Here is a 21,115-nt window from a genome sequence, read left to right as displayed (position 1 = left end):
AACTAGATGTTTGTTTATCATGTATTAAAACAAAACACACAAGACTAAAACAGCATCTATATAAACACAAAATGGAGACAGACCCAACATTCAGATGGTGTCAACACGAAGAAGAAACTATAGAACACCTAACACTCCAATGCCTAAGATTTAACTCTCACAGAATAAAATTATTTGAATCATTAAAAAGAACAAAAATAAATAATCCAAACATGTCTCTTTTAATAACAGGTGCAGATCATTCACCAGCTAAAGAAGTAGCAGCACTTCGGGAACTCACGGGAAAATGAGCACTCAACCTAATATGCAAGATGAGATGTGTAAGTAATCTGTGATGACGGTGAGAGTTGTGTGATATAAATTTATTTGTTATTTTTAGATATATGGGAATGCGGTGTGGGTAGTGGAGAGCTATCTTCAACCTCAGGCTTTGTCAAGTGCAAGTCAGAGGGATTGGTTTGTGTTGATGCTTTGTTGACATGGGAGGTTCTCTTATTGCATTTTGTGATATTAAACATCACATTTATTCTATAGAATTGTAGATGTGTGTGTATGTGTTTTCAAAGTGACTTTAACAAATTGTTCAGTTACATAGATTAGGAGAGAGCAGGAAAAGTCAACGGATGTATCTTGTAGATTGTGAAATTACAGAAACAAATATGTCTTTGCACCCCGATAGCTGTATAATTATTACTTACAACTATCCACATACAACTTTGAATGCTGATTCAGAAAGACCATCTCTTTTACATTAAATCTTTAACCTTAGTACCTGAGATGAATGAGAAAATACATGGAGATTGGAAAAGATTATATTTTCAAAAGTTTAAGTACAGTATTTTCATTTATTCATTTTATTTTTGAAAAATATATAGATGTTTTTTTTTATTTTCATATTAAAAAAAATCTTATTCATTTTGGGAGAAAAACAGGAAAAAATAGGGATGTACTTCCATATTAGAGGGCAAATGCTATATTCCAAAAGGACTTATCTTCTTCCTTTGCATTTGGAGGGTCAAGAAATCAAACATTTTGAAGACTTATATGAAGTTGTTAGGCCATGCAACCAATCCTTGGTCAATACTAGGCCTTCACCAGTTGGCATATGCCTGTAAACTTCTGTTATGCTAGGTTGAATTTCCACCAATAGACTGTCACCACACAACTGCTGATGGAACTGAAAGATGCTTGAAAGATGTATGGTTTGCTTGGCCAGTAAGCTCAAAGGCCATTCTATGTTGGTGCCTCAAGCTGTCCTTGTAGCAAGGACACTTTATGTATGGCTCCCCATATATCCAGTACATTAAGCTTCTAACAGCAGATGATGTATAGAGACCCTTGCTTCTTGAAGCCATACCTTAATGTCCCCGCATTGCCAGTTCAGTATCTAATGCACAAGTACATGTGGCGTGTTGAAAATATCACCCATCACCAAAATTGGGTGAAGAAGTCAAGAGCATTGATCTGCCATGGTCTTGAGCCAAGCCAGGTCATGCCAGTCTCAGTCCTTGCCTTACTTGTTTTGACTGCACACAGCTTGCACTCTACTGTACTCTTGGTTGCCACATGTGGAAACTGGGGGTTGCCAATGATTCTAAGTCCCCCCCCCCCCATATAAAGGAACATATGGCCACACATCATCCAGTATTCATAGAATTCCCATAACAATACAAGAGAGAATCCTATAAACTGGTGGAAATCAGCATACAGCATGTCTAAGAAGCTGAAAGACACTTGGAGGGACAGCACTCCTCCCCCCAGCATATCCATTTAATTTGGTTTTCTGCTGGTGAGTTATCTGGGGGAGGAGGAGGGCTGGCACGGCCAACCTTCCCTGAGCCACCCATTAACCCCAAGGTGGCTAAGAAGCAGGAGTTGTGATCTGGCAGGGTGGGGGCTTATGCACTAGGCTAGCCAGCAGTGGCAGCTGCAAGCGAGAAGGCATGCAAGCACTTAACACAATCTAGGCTACCACACCATCACCTCATATCACTCTGAGCACGAAGCACCCGTATTTATAGCTTGTAGCCATTTTAGCTACAGAAATGACAGCTTTTTATGAATACTTTCAATATTTTCAGTATTGGTGGAGCGAGTGTTTCTTCGGATTGGCTCAGCAGCAACTGATGATGTTCTCGAGGAAGAGCTGCGCAAGTTCCTGGCTCCTGTTATCCAGAAACTGGCATCCCCACATGAACCTGTTCGGAGAAAGGTTTGAGACTGTATAGACAGATTTAGCTTGCAAATTTTCTGGTACCTAATTTTATAAAGTGTACCTCAAGAATTGAATTTCATAAATATTTTCTTTATAACAGTTGAATGTAATGTTAAAATTCTAATGTATACTATTTAGATCGATATCATACAAAGTTGGTAAAAACTATGATATTCAACTTTTGAATCACAAAGTTAGTGAATATATCATTAATACCATATTTTTTCTTAAGGTCATGGAATTGTTAATCCACGTGAATCGCCGGGTTAAAGATCATGAGTCCATCCAGCTTCCTGTTGAGGCTCTGCTTGCCCAGTACCAGGATCCAAGTGCTACAGCATTTGTTACAGTAATTATACTTTTGTTTTCTATTTAGTGTGATTTTTAAAAGGTATTCTGATATTGACCGTGAATGCTTTGTATAATTTATCTACTTGCCTATCTAAATGCTTAACTAGGCAATTTACAAATTTTTGATGTTCCTTGATATTGGATTTTTGGTGTCAATCTTTAGTGAGGAGAGATTCATTAAAATTTGTAACTGGGGGCCTTGCATCTTGTTTATGAACCAAAATCTGGACTTAAGAATTACTTGCATGGTGACTCTTATTGTGCGTGTGGCTGTAGGCCCAACCCACATAAACACTTGTGTGGTCTAAAGGCTCCTTACCTCCTCTTTGCAATGCTATTAACCCTTTTTCTATGAATGCATTTTTGCTACTTGTCATTTTCTGAGATCTATATTTGTCATTTGTTATACTGTATTATGACAATGATAGAATAATTTTGTTGAGCAGACCATATAGTCTCTCCAGGTTTAACTCAATACTGCCAGGAAAATGTCCTCATTTTTTTTTTTTTTTTTTTTGTGAAATGCCTCTGCACATAGATGGCTCTGTTAGTGTTTTGTGGGAGCAAATGAGTTGGAGAGGGATGTGTAGGGGGTCTGTTAGAGGATATATAGTCTTGCATTATGGTCAGATATCTAGTTGTGATGGAGATTCAAATTTTTAAATTGATATTTGTAAATGAAATGCCAGACATATCTGCATGTCATAGAAAAAAATATTGTTAGAGTATTAACAACAAGCCGCCAGGGAAAATGCTGTGCTCATTTTTAATTTATTTTTGTGAATTGTGTCTGCACATAGATAGCTCTGTTAGTGCTTAGCCACAAAGGATTCAATTAGTAGACCTTGTGACCTTACCTGATTTCACCTTTCCTTGAATTGGTGGGGACTTTTTTTTTCCCCCTAATGCTATGAATATCGATGTTGCTATTATTATTATAGACATTATAATTACTATAATGTTATTGACATTAGTAACAACAATATAAGATAACATAAAATATTTTTGAAAAAAAAGGGTAAACAGGCAAGACAGGCAGTATTTGTAATTGGCTCCTTGGTGACTTAGTGTAAGTGTAGCCATCTATGTGTAAAAACAATAAAGTAAACTCACAGTGGCCATGGCAAGTTTTCCATATCACACCCTGCACCACCAGTAATAGCTTGCAGGAAATGGGTTATGTGGGTGGATATAGCGTCCTTCATAAAGATGGCCTTCTCCCAGGCATGGTTCATGGATGATACACTCAATCCTTGTGGACTGGTGGAAATCCTACAGGAGTTTGTGAATAAACCCCTTTCTGAAATCCTGCCAAGTCAGTCTACATTCAAAGGCTCAGATTTAATTGAGTTTGCATATTAAATATTTATATATTAATTTATTTTTACATATAATTTAAGTAATGCAGAATAAAATTACAATTGACCAAAACAAAGAAGAACCACCCCCTCTGCGGAGCGAAATCTAGAAAGCCATAAACAAATTGAAAAACAACAAAAGCACAGGTATTGATGAAGTTGTTGCTGAGCTTGTTAAGAATTGTGGAGATAATGTCATCGATTTTTTTCCATGTTCTCTGAAAAAAGATTTGGAAAGAGAGGAAATGGCCAGAAGACTGGACCACATCAGTTTTTATACCTATCCCCAAAAAAGGAGATGTAATGGAATGCAGCAACAACAGAACTATATCTTTGATCAGTCACTGCAGTAAAATCCTTTTGAAGGTTATTGCCGGCCGTATGAAAGTCAAACTAGATGAAGAAATCGCAGATGAACAGTGCAGATTTCTAACAAACAAAGGAACTGGAGATCAAATACTGAATTTGAAATTGATAATGGAAAAGCACAGAGAGCAATGCCATAACCATGCTGTGTGTTTGATAGATTACAGGAAGGCATTTGAGACAGTCGACCCTCAAACACTGTGGAAAACACTGCTTGAGATGGAATTTCCAACAGATTTCCTCATCTTTTCAATGTCTACTCAGAGAAAATAATGCGAGATGCTCTAGGAGGTTTTGAAGAATCCGTAAAAGTAGGCGGTGTGTTCTGCAAAAAATTAGCAAAGTAATGCTTATGAATTCCATTAACTAAAGGAAATTCTCCTTCATTGGTCATGTTGCAAGAAGCAAGGGCTAGGCAATGATGTACTGTCAGGATTGGTAAGCAGCAAAAGAAGAGGAAGACCGCGACGAAAGCTGGAAAACAACATCTAAGAAGTTGTAGGACTTTCTAAGATGTGTGCAAGACAGAAAGTGCTGGAGGACAACCGTTGTGTGTGCCACAGCGGGTCAGCCCTGACCCTTCTGAGTTAAGGCAATATTTGGGTCAGTCAAGTCCTGCCTAGAAATTAAGTTTATATTCTTATTGATTTCTTGATAGTGATTGCCAAGGAAAGGGGATCTGATTGGTTATGGTGTGGTATGTAGGGTGTTGTAGAGATCTTGTGAAAAAACAATGCAGTTGATGAGTATTTGTGTTTTGTTTTTTATGGTTACAAATGTTTTATTATAGCCGTATCTTGCCAGCATCTTTTGCTGTTTGGAAGGTGTTTAGTCATTTGTTAACATTGTTTGTTTAATGTAATCTGATGTGCTCTTAAGGCAGTCTATCTGATATATGTTATTTATGAACATCTCTTTAATCTTTTTTTGCTATTCTCACAATTCCTTGGAAAATCCAGTAGGAGAGTGCTTATGGATAGATGTTTTGGGGAGATGCATTTGCTTATAACAGTAGTGCGAGATTGGTTTGTTCTGTTTCTGTTTGGTTGGTCTGAGATCATTGTGAATAGATAGAGTTGTTGTCCTACATTCCAAATATTTGCTCTAGTTTATTTCATGAAAGAAATGTGTTAAGGATATTTAAGTCATTTTGTGAAATGAAAGTCTTTATATGATGGCAATAAGAAGTGACATATAGAAATCTGGAATTGGATCCAGTAATTATGCATTTTTGTCAAGATCTGGTTTCATTACGAGTTCTGATTTGCTGACATTGGGACATCACTATTACAGTGCAGAGTGTAGGAATTTGCAGTTTCTTGCCGTTCTTCATAAATGTTAAAATCAGATTTGTCCTCACAGAACTTCTCAATCATCTACATCAAAATGGGATATCCACGGTTGGATCTGAATAAGCAGGTGGAGCTTTTACCTCTGATGCTCAACAGTTTGGAGGGAAAACCTCAGCAACATCAAGACAGGTTAGCCAGTCTCCTTTTTTACCATTTTATTTTAAGGAGAGTGTAATGTGAGATTCACTATCATCCACATCAAATGAATATTTTAATGATTGTGTTTTCAGAGTTTATTTTATGACTGTATTTTGCAGACTATTAACCCAATGGCGATGGGTCACGCCTATAGGCATCATAACAATACGCCCGAAATGTGGCGTGCGGCTGTCTGCCGCGGCGGCGCGCCAAAGCGCCCCGAGGCAATGATTCGGCTTGATGTACCGAATTCATGCGATCAAAGTCGGCGTGTTGCCAGAGCGTAGAGTTTTTTTTAATTTTCTATACCCGTTAATAGAGAATTCTTTGATATCAAATTTCATTAGAATGATGTCCTCGAAAGCTGAACCATGTTAGTTTATCATACAAAGTTCAGTACCTTACTCTGTTTGTATATACTTTTGTTTGGTATTTATTTTTTGTATATATGCTGTCATCAGAGTATTCTCATATTGTTTGTATTTTATATTTAATGTATTTGCAGAAATGTAAACTGTCACCTGGTATAATCAATATTAAAGAGGTACCAGGTAAATGCCATGGTATGATTAAGATAGGAAGGTTGATAAGGAAGAGCTGCTTTTAAGAATATATGGGAAAAAAAATCATAATTTAATTGTATAGAAAAGTAATGTAATGGTTATAAAGAATTTGTTTTAAGCAATAAGGAATGAGAAATTAACAGTAGATTTTTTCCAGCCTACTACTACTGATGGTACCAGTGTTTGGTCACATGAAAATCCCTGATTCAGCCGAGAAGACAGCTTCATTGCTTGGCTTGCGAGAACGCCCAGGAATAACAAAACTGCTCCTGGATTTCATGTTGGATATTCTGCTTCTACCATATGGGTAAGCTTTCTTTGATGTTATATAATAGTCTTTCAAGTTACTTCAAAAGTGTCAGTATGCCACTTTAGCAAAAGTAGTATAAATACAATATAACAGAGAGTATTTACTATAATGCATACTTGTAACAGATAGTAAAAACTCTCATTATTAGGTAACCTATTCTGATGCTTATTAGAGCAAGGCTATAGGTCACCTGTTTGATAGAGCACTTCATTTTCCGGTAATTTAAATGATGAATGATTATCAGCCTTTATGCACCATATTAGTGAATAAATAAAGTAGGCACAATAATGGATAGTTGTAGTATTGATTGAAAATTTTTAGCCTGAGCTGCAATCACTAAATGGTGTTGGTTCTTTCAGGTGTGTGTGTAAACATATGTCATTAATTGGGTTCTCAACTGTGTATATATATTAGTGTTTTGTGGGAGCAAATGAGTTGGAAAGGGATGTGTAGAGTTTTTTTTAGAGGATATATAGTCTTGTATAATGGTCAGATATCTAGTTGTGATGCAGATTCAAATTTTTAAATTGATATTTGTAAATTAAATGGCAGACATATCTGCATGTCGTAAAAAAAATATTGTTAGAGTATTAACCACATGCCACCGGGGAAAATGCTGTGCTCATTTTTTATATATTTTTGTGAATTGTGTTTGCACATAGATAGCTCTGTTAGTGTTTAGCCACAAAGGAGTCAATTAGTAGACCTTGTGACCTTACCTCATTTCACCTTTCCTTGAATTGGAAAGAAAAATGTATTTTTTTTACGAAGACTATGACTATCTATGGTGTTATTTTTATTATAGTCATTATTGTTACTATAATGTTATAAACATTAGTAACAGCAAAATAAGATAGCATAAATTATTTTCGTACATCAAGGAAAAGGGTAAATGGGTGAGACAGGCAATAGTTAATAGGCTCATTGGTGATTTAGTACAAGTGTAGCCATTTATGTGTAAAAAACAATTAATAAATTAAACTCATAGTGGGCATCTGATGTACATACATGCCATACACATTGGTATTCATGTTCTCAGTTTTAAGGTAGATCTTTCATTTAAGAAATTATTCTTAGCTTCTCCAATTGATTTACTAACTCAACATTTATTTTTTCAGTGTTACTCCATTATCTCAGCAAAGACCATCTGATACACCACAAGATAATTCAGAAGGCCCTCCTGTGCCAGGAGTACCAGCTGGCATGAGCATCAGTAGTTTTAAACGTGTTATGGGAGATACACCTCCAAAGGCAGAAGATCTGGAGAAGCTGAAGGTGTCAATTATAAAATTCTTAAGTTCTGAAGTATTACTTCCATCATCTGTTGTTCTTCAGCTGATTGTTGGTGCTGCAGATACTAGATTTTCAGTGGCAAATGCTGCTGATTTACAGCTGAGAAGAATAGAAAGCAGTGTTGAGTGGAACAGCAGTGCAGTTATTGCACCTCTGTATGTATTGTTTCTTGGTACCTTAATGCCAAAGGATCGAACACCAGCAGACAAGTTTAAGAATCCAGCAAATACCAGAATTCGTTTAAAACTGATGCCATACTTTTTGAAATCAAAGGAGGCTTGCAATTATGCCCCCCTTGCTTTAAAAGTATTTTTTGAATGTCTGTGGGGCCAGAATTCAAATGTAAAGCTTAAGCAACAAGGAGTAAGTTTCCTGCATCACATGGCATTCAATGCTGATCAAGAAAAGTTGGCTCCAGTGGGAAGTGTCTTGTTTGGCGGAGTCGTCAAGGTCATTGAAGAAGAGAAGTCTGACCCTAAGCTGAGATCATTAGCATATGGAGCCTTAGCAAAACTTTCAGTAAAGCTTCCCAGTCTCCTTTTATCTCACCCATCACAACTGCATTATCTTCAGACTCTGATGAATGCACTTACCCAAGAGGAAGGGGATGTATTATTAGCTGTTCAAGAGGCTCTTTCTATGGTCGCTCCTGTATGCAAACAGCTGAATACATCAAGTCAAGATCAGCTATGTATCCTTCTGTCAGAACATGTCCTGCACCACAATGCACAGTTGAGACGCACCGCAGTTCATTATGCTGCTTCAGTGTTTCCCCATGATCATGTTCCATCAAGATTCATTCTTATGGTGGCCACAGGAGATAGGTTAGTAAAAGATGTATATAAAAATGTATTTTAATCAGTATTTTTTAAAAGTGATTGAATATTTTTATTGACTTTGAAATGCTTAATTTTTTATATTCTTTCAGCCATGATGACATACGGTTAGAAGCCCGCCGCCAGTTGTATAAACCACTGCAGCAGTCCAAGGATGGAACTCCTACATATCAAGTCCCACCTTTCACTTATGTTATTAGCTATGTTTTGGAGCGTGTCGATGCTCTGCCAAGGAGCAAATGGATGGATGTAGCAAATCAGCCAGTTCCATTTTCTTTACCAATCATGGAGCAAGTAGGTTTTTCTTCTATGTATATATAACCTGCTATTTCAAAAGATGTATATTCTCCTTATTTTGTCTTTCATATGGCAATCAAAAGTAATTTGTTTTCTCTATTCCTGTAAATATATGTATCTCTATAGTAAATGATTTTATTTTTTGATACCAAATGCCTTTTTGATATTGTTATCATTATTTGTATAAATGATATATATATATATATTTGTACATAGGTAGTTCTGATAAAAGAATAGGAGTTATAGCTGAACAAGATTATAGTTTATAAATTGTTGCAGATGTTGAACTACCTAGAACACTGCTTAGCCGTTGAATCTGGTAGTGAGACCGGTCGTGGAGAAGGCCTGTTCTGGCCTGATCCCCCAGCTGTAGGGAAACTTTTGCAGAAGATAATTGATGTACATAATCAGAAAATTGCAACTGGTCGTATTGAAAAAGGTCAGTCATAAAAATTGTGTTGTGATTATTATGAGTGAAGTTCAGATTTGACATTTTCATTATATACTGTTTAGATTCCAAATTGAGTGTTATGGGTGATGTTCTTTATTATATTATGTTAATGATAGATAATATAACAGTTACCCATATTTATGTCTTGGGAATAATCATCTATATTTGCTGTAAGTTTGATCAAAATCCTGGTGGTAAACCTGTTAGACTGTATATATAGTACCAATTCCTGAGCATTTTTAATATGATATGTAGTGTCTCAGAAAGATTGAGGATACATCATAGAGCTGCAGAGTTCCTAATGAAAACTTACGAGGTATCCTGAAGTAAAGAGATTATCAAATATCCATAGAATTACCTATACCCTTTGTATGTAACAAAAGGGAAATATTGAGCCAACAAGTCTCTTGAGTACTGTGCAAAATCCCAGGTTACTTTCCTAGTTTTGATTACTAAACTTTGTTTATCTAGAAGTGACAGGATATGAAATGTACAGTGTGGTGATGCATAATTAGTGAAAAGAAAGCAGTTAGCAGTGTGAGACATGCTTATCTAGCAAACATCATAATGAATAGAATAGACGTACTTGTGTTTTAGGGTGTGCATCAAGGAAATCAGTCATCCTTGTTATATAGAAAGTTGAATTCAGAATCTGTTTAAAGGAAAACTAATGCACTTTTAAAGAGACAAAGAAAGGATGTCAGATTTTTTTATTATTACTAATATTAATTTCTATTAACCCCTTGGTGACGGGTGAAGAAAACTAAAAAAAAACTCTACGCTATGGCGATCAATGGCAACGCGCCGACTTTGAGTGCGGGAGTTCGGTACATCAAGCCGAATCACCGACTCATAGCGCTTTGGCGCACTGCCGCGGTGTACAGCCGCATGCCACATTTTGAGCGGTTTGTTTAATCAGCGTAACCCATCGTTAAGGGGTTAATATCTTGTCATTGTTATGTGATATATTTTTTCTCCATTAAAAAGCTTTCATAGTAAAGCAAGGGGTTTTAAAAAATCATATGCTATTTCTCATTTTTGTCATAGGAAACAGAACAGTTCATTTAGTTATAAAAGGTTCTTTGCTGTAGGGTTTTATTTTCTGGCTTGTAAAGTATTCAATAGAAATTATTAATGAATATGAATCATTTTGTGTCATTTAAGGAACATTTACTAGAGTATGTGAAACAAAAGTAAATACTGGTACATCACCATGCTTATTACTAGTGTTATCTTGTCTCTTTTTTATTTTTTTAATGTTCTTCAATGACCTTTTTATTATTTCAGGACCTAATCCCTTCATGCGATATGTTGGTTTTGCGGAGCTTGCAGCGAATGCTTGGTCATCGGCAGCCTTGGAATCTATTCTAAAAGTTGTTGCTGTTGCACCACATCATTTCTCTTCACATTACTCTCGCAAATTAGACTGGATCAGGGTTAGTGTATGATTTGGCTTTAATATTTTGATTTCTAAGCTTACAAATTATTTCTTCATTTTCTTCTTCTTCTTGGCTGTTCTGATCCTCAGGAAACTTTAAGGTCTTTCTGGAAGATGTTTATTTTTACATGTCAGATCTATACAAGATGTAAACATTACTTACAAGAGGGAAAATAAATTCTGTAATTTTTTATGGATATTATATGAATTTCCTGTAAGTGAAAAGTAACCATAATGTTTATTGACAGAAATTTCATGAGTTACTTACAAAATGTAGGCAGGTTATACTCCACCATAGAATTTGTATTTCTAAATTTGCATTTTATTTTTTCAGAAATTTATCTTGCGTGGGGGACACTACGGTGAAGTTGCAGCCCATTTGTTTGGTGTTGTCGCAGGACAAGTTCAAGATCAGCAGGAATTTGAAAAGATTGTTTACCCTGTATCCAATATGAAAAATTTTGTAAGAATAGAACTTGTGTTGTTATTGGATTTCCTTGTGATTCTGAAAGTAGATGATGGTTCTGATTTGGATTACAGTCATATTTAGAGTTTGTGTGTGTGTGTGTGTGTGTGTGTGTGTGTGTGTGTGTGTGTGTGTGTGTGTGAGTGTGAGTGTGAGTGTGAGTGTGAGTGTGAGTGTGAGTGTGAGTGTGAGTGTGAGTGTGTGTGTGTGTGTGTGTGTGTGTGTGTGTGTGTGTGTGTGTGTGTGTGTGTGTGTATGTGTATGTGTATGTGTATGTGTATGTGTATGTGTATGTGTGTGTGTGTGTGTGTGTGTGTGTGTGTGTGTGTGTGTGTGTGTGTGTGTGTGTGTGTGTGTGTGTGTGTGTTTGTTTGTTTGTTTGTTTGTATGTTTGCATTTTTGTTTGTTCTTATATTTTATCCTCATGAGACTAATTCTTAACAGACCAAGGTAGATTATGGTATAATATAATGATTTCCATAAATAAATGCTAAATGATGCCCAGTTACCCTGGAATATCAGAAGGAACTGCCTGAATAGAGATATTGTTTAGAAGTTTTCTTCTTTTTAACATAGTTTGACTTTTACATTTCATACAGCGTGTTGATAGCCAGGAAAGCTGTGTTTTAGCTGTGGGCCATAGCTATGCAAACAATTTGAACGTCATGAAGAAAGCAGATATTGTGTTGGAGGATTGGCCTGCATATGAATCAATTGTCCATGACTTGGGTAAGCACTGAGAAGTTGTTCTCTTATAGGTGTTATTATTTTGTTATTAGCTATATGTATTGATAATAATTACTGCACATACATTTTGTCTCCATATAGTATCAATTATATTGCTTACTGATATTTATATCATGTTCTTCTACAGTAAAGCAGTTGTTAACTGAAAACAACCCACTGCAAAATGCAATTGTATTAGCACTTGGGGAATTGGCACGGCAAGGTCCCTTACCCCTCCCACCTGGCTCAGAAGAGGATGAACCTAAGACAGTAACATCTCTTTCCTTGATCAAAGCACTTGTTACAATCTTTGGGAACAAGAAGATACCCTCAAAGGTTTGTACTTTTTAAAACTGCTTAAAGGCATTTTAGTTAACCTCTTGTTCTCGGGTGGCATATACTATGATGCCATGGTGGCATAGCACCGATGCCGTGGGTGGCATCCTTACAGATGTGTACCTGTTTGGTGGACTGTAAGGCTACTGAAAAAGCCTGTGCACATTGGGCTAAAACCAGTTGGATGTAATACTGTTCATATGATTCAAATCAGAAAAGGTATTAAATATGTTATTTATCTTATGTATTTCTCTTTTCCTTAAGATAAGGGAACAGGCTGTTGCCACTTGTGGTTACATTTGTGTTGGTCAAGAAGAGTTTCCCCATAAGAAGAAAATTCTGGAAGCACTTCTAGCACTTGCCAAAGAGGTAAGATTGACATAATATTTTGTGTAAATATAAAGTTTTACTCAGATTTTCTTGTCATCAGATATGCTATATTTGAATTGAAAAATATAAAAATATGTGCTTGTAATATTCCCAATTAACATTGATCTTGCAACATGTAACAGAGGAAAGTTTTTTTGTGTTTTTTCCCATCATCCTAGCCTATTGCACCTAGGATTCCACAATTTTTATTTATTGATTTCAGTTGTTTGCTGTGCTCCCCATTCTTCAGGGTTTTTTGTTCAAAAGTATGAAAAGATTAGCTTTTGGCAAACTTTCCATACTGTTTGGTATGCCTTGAAGTATGTCATGATACCTGGTTGCAATAGTCTAAAGAACCTGTCCCATAAAGTTCATTCAAAAGAAGGTACCAACCTAACACACAACTGAGGGAATCAATACATTAAACCAGTTAGTTTCATCATTGTTTTTAAAACGCCTAGATTCTGTTTGTGATTCTGTTTTAGACGGAAGTTCATTTTTCACAGGATAAAGGTTCAGTTTTGATGGCACTGATTCTTTGTAGGTCTTGTGTCAGGGTTTATTATTAGCATTTTATATATGTCATCCAAGGGTTTTTTTAACTCCTCACAAACCGATCCCATTTCATTAAATGCTCATCCACCAACCACAACTTTGTCTACACTCATGCAGCCACATATCTCATATGGCAAATACATATATTCTTGGTATTTCATAATCATTACTGACTATTTTTACAAGGTAATCTATGTTTCCTTGTAATATGGATTCATTAGAAATATATATACGTGTTTGTGTGGGAAATGCAGTTATCTATAGCCTATCCATAAAACACAGATAGAGCGGAGATATAAGGACTAGAAAAGATAACAATCTTTCAAGTAATTCACTTTCCACTTTTTTATTATTCTCATTAATTAATGATATTAGAATATTAGAATATTGCTTGTTAATTTTACAGACAAACGAAATTGAGATTCATTTTGCTGTTGGTGAGGCCCTTGCTGACTGTGCCCTGGGAGTTACATCACCATCTGGAAGGAATATGTGGACAGAGCAGGATCCTCTGAAGGAGCAGAAAGTAGTAGAGTCAGAAGAAGAAAACATGGAAGAGGTAAGTATATATTCATATATATTCAAAATCAAAATTTGTACAGAGAAAGTTTCTTTGTCCATGGTGAACAAATGAGAATATATTTTTTATTAGGTAATGCTCTTGATTTGTCATGCATGCTCTTCTTTTCTCTGTTTGATTTTTTTAACAATATGCATTTGGTTATGACATGACAGAAGCCCCTTAATGCTCAGTAAATTAATGACTAAACTTTCATATACAGGGTAGCAGAGATGAGAAAGAGAAAGACACAGATGAGGCCATGGAGAAAGATTATGTGAAAATGGCAGAGAGTGAGTTCTGTTTCTAATGCATTGTGAAAATCATATATCAATTATTCTGTTGTTCATATTTATGAGTTTTCATGAATGTGATGTAATCTGTCTATATATGAATGATTCACAGAGAATAGTACAGCATTCCTACACAATAATTTTGGGATAAGCTATGGATATATTATGCCTATTATTTTTTGTTTTATCCAGAACCAGCAGAGGAGACAGAAGCCATGGACACTACAGAATCCAGTGATGCCACAGTAGATATGTCACCAGATCAAGATTCAGACTCTGATACACTTACCTGGCTCCTTGGTGAACTTCTTGACAAATATGTATCACAAACACAGCCCAGTGTCAGACAGGTATGGCATTATCATTAATATTAAACTTAAGTAGTTTAACAGTTTATGTTCTGAAATGTATGATAGATTTGATGGCAACATAATTACAATGGTTCTTCATTGTTCCAGGCATCCTGTATATGGTTACTTGCCCTGCTCAAGAAATGTAGAACAAAACCCATCATTCAGAAAAGACTGATTAGGATTCAGTCTGCCTTCATGAATCTTCTTGGAGATAACAATGGTATGATATTGATAGAGATTCATCTTTTTTAAAGAATAGTAAAAGGGCTTTTCTGATCATTCAGCTTTGGTACTTGAGTAATGTATGATATAAAGGTAATCATGTAAGAACAGATTTATTTATTTTTCTGTCACTTTCAGATTTGGTGCAAGATGCAGCCTCTAAAGGTTTAGGTGTTGTATATGAATGTTGTTCTGAAGCCACAAGACAATCAATGGTGCAAGGTCTTGTACAGACCCTGACTGAAGGGAAACGCACTGTCCGAAATGTGACTCATGATACAAAGATCTTCCAGGATGGAGAACTGGGACGTGCTCCTTCAGGGTAAGTTTCTAATTTTGCACTTCCATTGAAGTTTCAGGATAACATTTGGTGCATGTAAAAATGCAGTGAGCAGAATTATTTTATATTCTATATATTTAGTGTTCCCCAGTAAGACACTTTTTTTTTCTTTATCATTATAGTGGACAGCTGTCAACCTACCGGGAACTTTGCTCCCTGGCAACGGATCTGAATCAGCCAGACCTTATCTACAAGTTCATGAACCTTGCCAACCACAACTCAGTTTGGAATTCAAAGAAGGTATTCATGCAAATCAACTTGGTATTTGATTTAATGTTTTTTTTACAAGTTGTGTAACATGGCAAAGCACAATTAAAAACTGTGTCCTTAAGTAAAAATGTATAATTCATCTTACATAAAATTTTATTGAGATATCTTATTATAGAAAATGAATTTGTCAAGGAGAGACTTGTAGATCACTACATAGATTCACTTTGAAATTATTTATATTATTTTTTATATTTATCTATATATCCTAAATTATTTATTCTTGATTTCAGGGCGCAGCTTTTGGTTTCAGCACCCTGGCATCCCAGGCTGGAACACAACTGGAGCCTTACCTACCACAGATTATTCCAAAGCTCTATAGATACCAACATGATCCAACACCAAAGATACAGCAGCCTATGGCAGCCATTTGGAATGCTCTGGTTACTGATACTGCAAAGACAGTGAGTTGCTTTTGTCTTTTATGTGTTTATGGCTGATAGTGTCCACTTAGCATTTATTCCATATCACTGAAGCACCATATTTAGTGTGATTCTAGACAAGGTGGGTTTACCAATGCCTGCTCAGACCGTGTTATTTCTTAGAGACTGAAACATTCAAAATATGCTTACAAAAGCTTTGGTTTGTACATGTGGAAGCAACATGAATATTGAAGGTTTTTAATTCATTAACCATATCAGTATTTATATAGTAATTATTGTTTTTCTCTCTTTACATTAATAATAAAAATAAAAAAAATAATGCAGTGCAAAGTGTTTCACAGCTTTGTAATAACCAAGACATCTATGTGAAATAAATAAACAAATAAAAGTTTCAAGATGAATAAAATTGTGTTTTTGGTAGCCATTAGATAAAGAAAAACTTTTTTATTTTTTGTTTATTCTTTAATTCTTTTTTTTCAAACTTTTGAGTCTAGAGAATTGGTCCAGATTTCAATAATAGGTAGATAGATAGGTGTATATATTAGATGTATATATTTTTTTCTTCACTTTTATTCAAAGAAAGGAACTCAATTAATTATTTTTTAAATCTAATAAGGATAAATTTCTAACCATTCCATATATCCTAATGAGGATAAATTTCTAACCATTCCGTATGAGTTAAGATACCTAATTCATTTCATAATAGCAGTTCCTTTCAATACAGTATATGCATTTTTTTCAAATCTTGTTATATTAATTCTTAACTTTTTTTTCTTTTTCTTTTTTTCCTTTTTCTTTATAGATAGAGAAATATTTTGACCCCATCCTCTGTGATTTGATCAACAACTTGACTCACAGTACATGGAGAGTCAGAGAATCATCTTGTTACGCACTCGCTGACCTCTTCCGAAGGCAGTCAGCTGTCAATGCCCTCCACCGAATCAACGAAATATGGACCACTCTGTTTCGTGTTCGTGATGACATAAAGGAATCTGTCAGAGTGGCTGCTGAGAAAACCTTGCAGATATTGAGTAAAAGCTGCATAAAGGTAATTATTTCTTGGTTTATTATTATTAATTTTTTTTTTCTCTCTTTTTTTTTTTCCTTCTCTTTTTTCTTGTTGATTTCTCAGATCAACTGTTAACCCCATGTTGCCAGGAATATGCCCATTTTATAATTTTTTGTGAAATGTCTCTGCACATAAATGGCTCTGCAAGTGCTTAGCCACAAAGGAGTCCGTTGGTAGACACTGTGACCTTACTTGATTTCACCTATCCTTGAATTTGTGGTATATATATATATGTAATATATATATATATATATATATATATATATATATATATATATATATATATTACATATATATATACCACAAATATATACATGTCATGTCCATTGGATTTGGGTTAAAATATCTTAAGAAAGTTGACCTGCCTCCCTAGTATTTTCATGAGTTGAATATTATCATAACCTTTTATATTCTATTCTATGAAAACCAGCAAGAAGTCAGCCACTTTCATGAGATAGTGCTTATAATTCATTAAAAAAAAAATCTCATTTAGGGTATAGAGCAAAGAAATTGTCATTGACAAAGAGGGTCAGGGGGAAAGCACTTTCTCTGTAAATTATATATAAAGAAAAAGCTGAAGTATTAAAGTGAGTCCAGAATTGTGAAACTTTCAGATCCAAGTCAGAGGTTTGTGGAACAAGCTTTTATGACTGCTATGAATAAAAATGTTAATCTCTACTACTTTGCGTTGTAGGTTTGTGAGGGCACTGGTGAAGAGAGCCAGAAAATGCTTAAGGAAGTTCTTCCCACTCTCCTAACTTCCGGCATTACAAGTTCAGTTGCTGAAGTTAGGAGCGTCAGCTTGCAAACTGTTTCCAAACTTTGTCGATCAGGTGGTTCTTTAGTAAAGCCACACCTTGGTACTCTTGTCCCTGCATTGTTGGAGGCTTTGTCTGGGTTAGAATCTCAGGCTCTAAGTTATACATCCGTGAGACTGAATGATGAAGACAGAGAGAAGCTAGACATGGCTAGAGTATCTGCAGCCCGAAGTACACCCATGATGGATACTTTGAATTATGTACTGCAGTTTGTTGATGAGGATTCCATGGAAAAATTAGTGAGTGGTTTGATAGATGTCCTGAAGAGCTCTGTTGGTCTTGCCAGTCGTGCAGGAGCAGCACATGTTGTAGAGACTCTTACTCACACTTGTCCTCGTCCATTGGAGAAATATACCGGAAAACTTTTGGCTGCTCTAGTAAATGGCCTTAGTGATAGAAATGCTGTAGTCAGAAAGGTATATGCTAATGCTATTGGTAACCTTGTGAAGACTGCTAAAGCATCAAGTGTAGAAAAGCTTCTCACCAAACTTCAGACTTGGTATTTGGAGAAAGAGGAAGATAGTGTTAGAATGAGTGGTGCCCTTACTATGCGCAGCATGCATGCTCAGAATAATGACATAATGAAGCAGCATGCCTGTCAGGCTATGCCTCTTGCATTCTTTGCCATGCATGCAGAAAAAACTCTAGAGGGTGATTCTAGTGGTGCTGAAATTTGGGAGGAAATATGGTCTGATAATACCCCAGGCACAGAGTCAGGAGTGAGGCTTTATCTAACAGAAATCATTGCAATATGTGAACAAGCTTTGCAAAGTTCTACTTGGGCAATGAAGGCTCAGGCAGGTAGAGCCCTCTCAACGGTCTCAGAAAAACTTGGATCAAGCTTAAACGATGCTTTAGTCCTCTCCTTAGTTACTCTTCTTGTTAACAGCTTGCAGGGTAGAACATGGAATGGAAAAGAATCTCTTGTGACAGCTCTCTCAAATGTTTCTGTACATACCAAGTCTCATCTAAATACCTTAAAACATCCAGATAGAGATGAACTTTTGGTGGAAGAAGTGGTGAAAGTTCTGACAAGAGAAGCAAGTAAAGAGAGGATGGAATACAAAATCCATGCTATTAAAGCCCTCACCACAGTTCTGGATACTTACCAAATTGATAGATTTGAAGAAGTTTTTGACATCTGCCTACCATACTTGAGACAAGTGAGTATAAACAACCAAAATGCAATATTTACATTATCAGGCAAATATGAATAATTAAAATTGATAAATACCAAGTACATTTGTAACAGTGGTAAACATTTAGGGAAACAAAGTTAAATATGACTGATATTGGAAAGTTAGTTTGTAGTTAATACTTTTTTAAATTTATTATTGTTATTACTACTACTACTACTATTACTGTTATTATAATTATTATTACTATATTTATTGCTACTACTACTGTTATTATTATTATTATCATTATTATTATTTTGGCATGTGCATTGATAGTATGTTCTCTGTCCCCAAGGATAAAGAAGACCATGAGGATGGGGAGGAGGAAGAAAGGAACAAGAAGGAGGAGTCGCTGCATTGGGACCTCATAGATGAAATGGTGCATTCCTTAGGTAGAGCCTGGCCAGCAAAGAAGGAGACACAAGGTAGGACATTAACCATTAAATACCAGACTTAGTACAACTTATCTCCTGTGGTTGGGGCATGTCTGTGTAGGTAATGGATGCTTGAAGGATGGCTGTGGATTTTCTGATAGGTGAAAATAGGTGAATGAAGAGCATGCCAAACTGAAGATGGTAAAGTGTGAGCAGTTCTTGTGCAACTGGCAGTCATGAGAGACCGGGTTAGGTCATGGGGGAGAGGACAAGGACACATACATAGATGTGCCATGGTGCTGAGGGGTTAAAGCCAGCATCTGTATATAGTAATTTTGATGTACTTGTACCCTAACACATGAACACATAGGTGCAAAAATGAAAAAAACATAATGTTTAAAAAAAAAAAAAAAAAGGAATGGTATGACATTATCATAAAATCATTGTTAGATTGAGGGGTGATCTTGCCTTTAAAAAAAGTTTGTTTCCACAGTGAAGTAACAGTCATCTAATTAGTAAAGGATTTTTAACTAAACAACAAAGTCTGCCTTCATTTTGCAGAACATTTCCATTAATATTTTGACCTTAAAGTAATAGAAAAATTAAGTGTCTAAGCAAGTGATCAACTCAACTCTTACAGAACTTTTGCGCAGTTACACTAAAATATTTTTCCTTTTTCTCTCTCTACAGAAAAATACAGTGAACGTGTAGTGGAGATGCTGAATAACAGTGTCTCGCGAGTCCCTCGTAAAACACAGCTAAGCATTGTGGGAGCCCTTAAGCACTTCTGGGGAACTCATTTCCTCCTTAGTGAATTGCCTTCTTCGCTTGGATCTCCTCTCTTCGACCCTCTTCTTCACCATTCGTGCAGGATATTTAACTACTGCTTAGGTAATCAATCTTATTGTTCTTATTAGTATTCTCCTTATCAAAATTCTTATTTCCTCCTTTTATTTCTTTTTTTTTCACCTTAGTTATTTACTGATTTTTTCTGTCTAATCATTGTAAATTATTGTGCATAATAATTTTATTTAGAGGCCAATGCTCACTGAATGTGAAAAAATGGTAAATTAATATAATTGAAGAATTTTCTGACAAAAAATCTGGAAAAAACAAATTCAATACACCATCATTGAAACTAGAAAACTTGGATAGTTTTAATGTTATATTTTCATAGTATTAATGGTCAATAATTGCAAAAGGGTTTTGGGGAAAAAAGTGTAGTCAAATATTTTGATAATTATATGCCCCATATGCATTCACATTAATTTAGGTACACATAGACAAATTATCTGTAATACATTTATCATGAGCAGTACACTAATTTTTATCCTTGCCAGGTGTTGCCAAGTTTTACAGTCTGCGGAGAGAATCCCTTGTTGTGCTGAATGACTTCCTGGCAAAAGTGAAAGGTAATTTTTTTTTTTTTTTATATGTATTTTTTACTACAACATTGTTAATAATATGCAATAAAAAAAAATCCAGACATTCAAACATACTGATAGCTTGTCATTGTTTCATGGCTTTCAAAGTTGTTTACATGTATAGCAGCCAGAAATCTCTTTAAGTATACATGTCTTAAATTTTTTTTTATGGACCCATTTCAACAGTGAGTGAAACACTTGTCGTGAAGCTTCGTTTGGAACTTTTGTCTGGAGTGGAAGAAGCCCGTCGAGATGCCCAGCCAGATGTGCAAGCATTAGCTGCTTCAGCACACAAGATACTCCTTATGGAGAACACAGGCAGCAAATAGTGATGTAGAAAAACTGGTTCTGTAGTGCGAAGACAGAAGAAAAAGATTGCTTTTCCAATAACTTACTTATGTGTGTCTTGGACATG

The 21,115-nt window shown here is 35.7% G+C and overlaps 1 protein-coding gene across 1 annotated transcript in view; it reads left to right on the top strand.

The window, feature by feature from the left end:
- Positions 1 to 231: 231 nt before the first annotated feature.
- The window catches only part of LOC125042980 (proteasome adapter and scaffold protein ECM29-like), a gene marked incomplete at its 5' end in the record, with an annotated part of 21,249 nt that continues 365 nt past the window's right edge, over positions 232 to 21,115 (top strand). The window contains 26 exon segments of the mRNA XM_047638855.1: positions 232 to 320; positions 2,082 to 2,212; positions 2,448 to 2,564; positions 5,653 to 5,771; positions 6,501 to 6,650; positions 7,772 to 8,770; positions 8,875 to 9,076; positions 9,359 to 9,518; positions 10,818 to 10,966; positions 11,303 to 11,431; positions 12,034 to 12,163; positions 12,309 to 12,496; positions 12,761 to 12,865; positions 13,827 to 13,979; positions 14,203 to 14,272; positions 14,465 to 14,622; positions 14,731 to 14,845; positions 14,986 to 15,169; positions 15,310 to 15,427; positions 15,688 to 15,858; positions 16,640 to 16,885; positions 17,601 to 18,887; positions 19,198 to 19,327; positions 19,967 to 20,167; positions 20,617 to 20,688; positions 20,887 to 21,115. The exon segment at positions 20,887 to 21,115 is cut by the window's right edge and continues 365 nt beyond it. Coding sequence (XP_047494811.1) covers positions 287 to 320; positions 2,082 to 2,212; positions 2,448 to 2,564; positions 5,653 to 5,771; positions 6,501 to 6,650; positions 7,772 to 8,770; positions 8,875 to 9,076; positions 9,359 to 9,518; positions 10,818 to 10,966; positions 11,303 to 11,431; positions 12,034 to 12,163; positions 12,309 to 12,496; positions 12,761 to 12,865; positions 13,827 to 13,979; positions 14,203 to 14,272; positions 14,465 to 14,622; positions 14,731 to 14,845; positions 14,986 to 15,169; positions 15,310 to 15,427; positions 15,688 to 15,858; positions 16,640 to 16,885; positions 17,601 to 18,887; positions 19,198 to 19,327; positions 19,967 to 20,167; positions 20,617 to 20,688; positions 20,887 to 21,029 — 5,661 coding nt within the window. The 3' untranslated portion in view covers positions 21,030 to 21,115.

Source organism: Penaeus chinensis, chromosome 33 (genome assembly GCF_019202785.1).
Source record: "Penaeus chinensis breed Huanghai No. 1 chromosome 33, ASM1920278v2, whole genome shotgun sequence".
NCBI classification, from domain to species: domain Eukaryota; kingdom Metazoa; phylum Arthropoda; class Malacostraca; order Decapoda; family Penaeidae; genus Penaeus; species Penaeus chinensis.
Note: the sequence above shows the minus strand (reverse complement) of the source record. Positions and strands in the feature narration are given on the sequence as shown.